Source organism: Notothenia coriiceps, unplaced genomic scaffold (genome assembly GCF_000735185.1).
Source record: "Notothenia coriiceps isolate Sejong01 unplaced genomic scaffold, NC01 NC01_scaffold00037246, whole genome shotgun sequence".
Lineage (NCBI taxonomy): Eukaryota > Metazoa > Chordata > Actinopteri > Perciformes > Nototheniidae > Notothenia > Notothenia coriiceps.
In genome coordinates this window covers 14,918,800-14,920,949 of record NW_011369947.1, presented here as the reverse complement: position 1 = coordinate 14,920,949, position 2,150 = coordinate 14,918,800, and the positions used below count along the sequence as shown (strand labels likewise).

The window sequence follows — 2,150 nt, the reverse complement described above, 5'->3', positions numbered from 1 at the left end:
ATAGGTAAAGGGGCCTTTGGCTTTTCTTGCCGGGGGGGGGGTGCGGTGCCCCCACAAATAGAATCAAATTCTGTGGGAAACACTGATGTCTTTGACATTTTAAAGGTAGGTCTGTTTATGTTTCCTAAGCATTACAATAGTAATTTCTTAGCATCGTGCTGCTGCAGTGCAACTATCCCTCTCCTTTTACGCTAACATTGAAAGTGGGTCTCTGAAAAAGTTATCCCCTGGCTTAAAAAAGATGTCAAATTCTACTGGAAACTTAAATGCATAAAAATGTCTTCTTGCTGATAATGATAATCGATTTAGGAAGTGAAGCAAGGCTCACCTTGCTATCAAGTTTCTTCATGGTCACCAAGTCCAGGGATTTGAGCGAGTGTCCCGTGGGTGCTATAAAATAAAGACACGCGTGGATGCGTGTGTCGTGGTAGCTGTGTAGCGTGCGCTTGATTTTCAGCTCCTCTTGTAGATACGCTTCAAACTGGGCATCGATGAACTCCACGATAGACTTGTAGCTGTCGGAAAAAGAAGAAACAGGGACGTTTTTGAGCATACCTTATTTTCTTTGGATATACTGCTACATTATCTCATACATTTACCTATTACTCAACAATACCAAAACATTTCACACTTGACTGGGAAAGGACACACTGACCCCTTTTTTGGGTTCCCTGCCCCCAAAATCCCATATATGCCTTTTAAATGTTTAAGCATTCAGTCAACGCTCGTCAATTGGACTTCTATACATCAAGCTTTTAAAATTGTTCTCAGGGATGCAAAAAACACAATGTTTTCTTCTAGAGCAGGGGTCATCAACCTTTTTTAGGGTGAGGGCCACTTTCAAAAAATAAAACGAGTCGGGGGCTACTTTTACTACTAATTTTTTTGTTTTTTGCAGTGTATATATTTAGCACATTTTAACATTATTATATGCTGACCTTTAACCTTTGTGTGCTGTTTGGGTCTGTGGGACCCGTTTTCAGTGTTTACTAAAAGAACATGTATTCAATTTAATTTTTTTACCTGCTTTATTTGGGGGTGGACGGGCCTCACCTCCTCTAGGGGGGTCAGGGGGCATGCTCACCCGGGAAGATGTTTCTTTTAAATGTTGAAGTTACATGCATCAATCTGGTGCACTTTGAGCACAAAATGAATTTATGGATATACTCAGATGAAAGGGAGCTGTATACTTTTCAATAATCCAAACAACTTTAGAATATGATCACAGCCAATAGCAAATCATTTAAACTTGTTTATTCTTATCTTATAGTTATATCCTAGTTAGCATTCTTTCTTTTTTTTTGCGTTATAAAAAATAATAATAAACATATTTGTAAAGTGGGGGGACACAAACGGGATTTCGAAAAGAGCGGGGGACATGTCCCCCCTGTCCCCAGTGGAAATTACGCCATGCGTGTGTGTGCGTCAAGTGCAATAAATATATATGCAAGTTGCAACACACAGAGTAAATCTCTGCCCCTCATGTGTTGTATAGGCTGGCATGATAGGCTGTTCAATGGGGCTGATGTGTTGGGTAGATTCTGCCAGAAGGAAAATCAGCGGGGAGGTGCCACATTGCTTTTCTTCCCGACTGCAACGCTGGTCCCGCAAATCAAGCAAGAACGTGATTGGTCGATATTCATTGTGGGGGTGGCGGGAGGAGGGGTGTTAGATAGATATAGAGTTATATTAAGTAGATATAGTTCGCTATGATTTAGGTTCCGTTTAAGCATAGGGTAGATTCTTTTAATTACATTTCCTTTTTTGTTTTGTGTATTTTATACATGGACTTGCTTGGCGAGCTATTTTTAGAACATGCCGCGGGCGACTCACGTTGCCTCTGCGGGCGACTAAGTGCCCGTGGGCACCGTGTTAGCTACCCCTGTTCTAGAGTATAACAATTAATATAACAAATGTTTATTCATTTTCAATAAATAGACAACACAATAACATTTGTTTAAATATTATCTGAAAAAGAGGGCAAAGGAAAGGATACATGCTATAGAAAATGGCAGAGAAAGAGGTTTGACCCCAAACTTTAAGGAGTCCAGGAAGCTTCACCCCTCCCAACACACACACACACACACACACAAACACACAAACACAGAGAAACACACAGCTTGTGTACATACCAGAGGACTTTCTGCCAG

The 2,150-nt window shown here is 40.7% G+C and overlaps 2 protein-coding genes across 6 annotated transcripts in view; both read right to left on the bottom strand.

Moving 5' to 3' along the window:
• The window catches only part of LOC104966470 (low-density lipoprotein receptor-related protein 1B-like), a 1,038,955-nt gene that overhangs the window by 858,581 nt on the left and 178,224 nt on the right, over window positions 1-2,150 (bottom strand). The gene's annotated exons all lie outside the window — the stretch shown is intronic.
• septin6 (septin 6) overlaps window positions 1-2,150 on the bottom strand; it is an 18,312-nt gene that overhangs the window by 10,974 nt on the left and 5,188 nt on the right. For all 5 annotated transcript variants that reach the window (XM_010794945.1, XM_010794947.1, XM_010794949.1 and 2 more), the window contains exon 4: window positions 329-515. In XM_010794945.1, coding sequence (XP_010793247.1) covers window positions 329-515 — 187 coding nt within the window. The remainder of the gene's footprint in view (window positions 1-328; window positions 516-2,150) is intronic.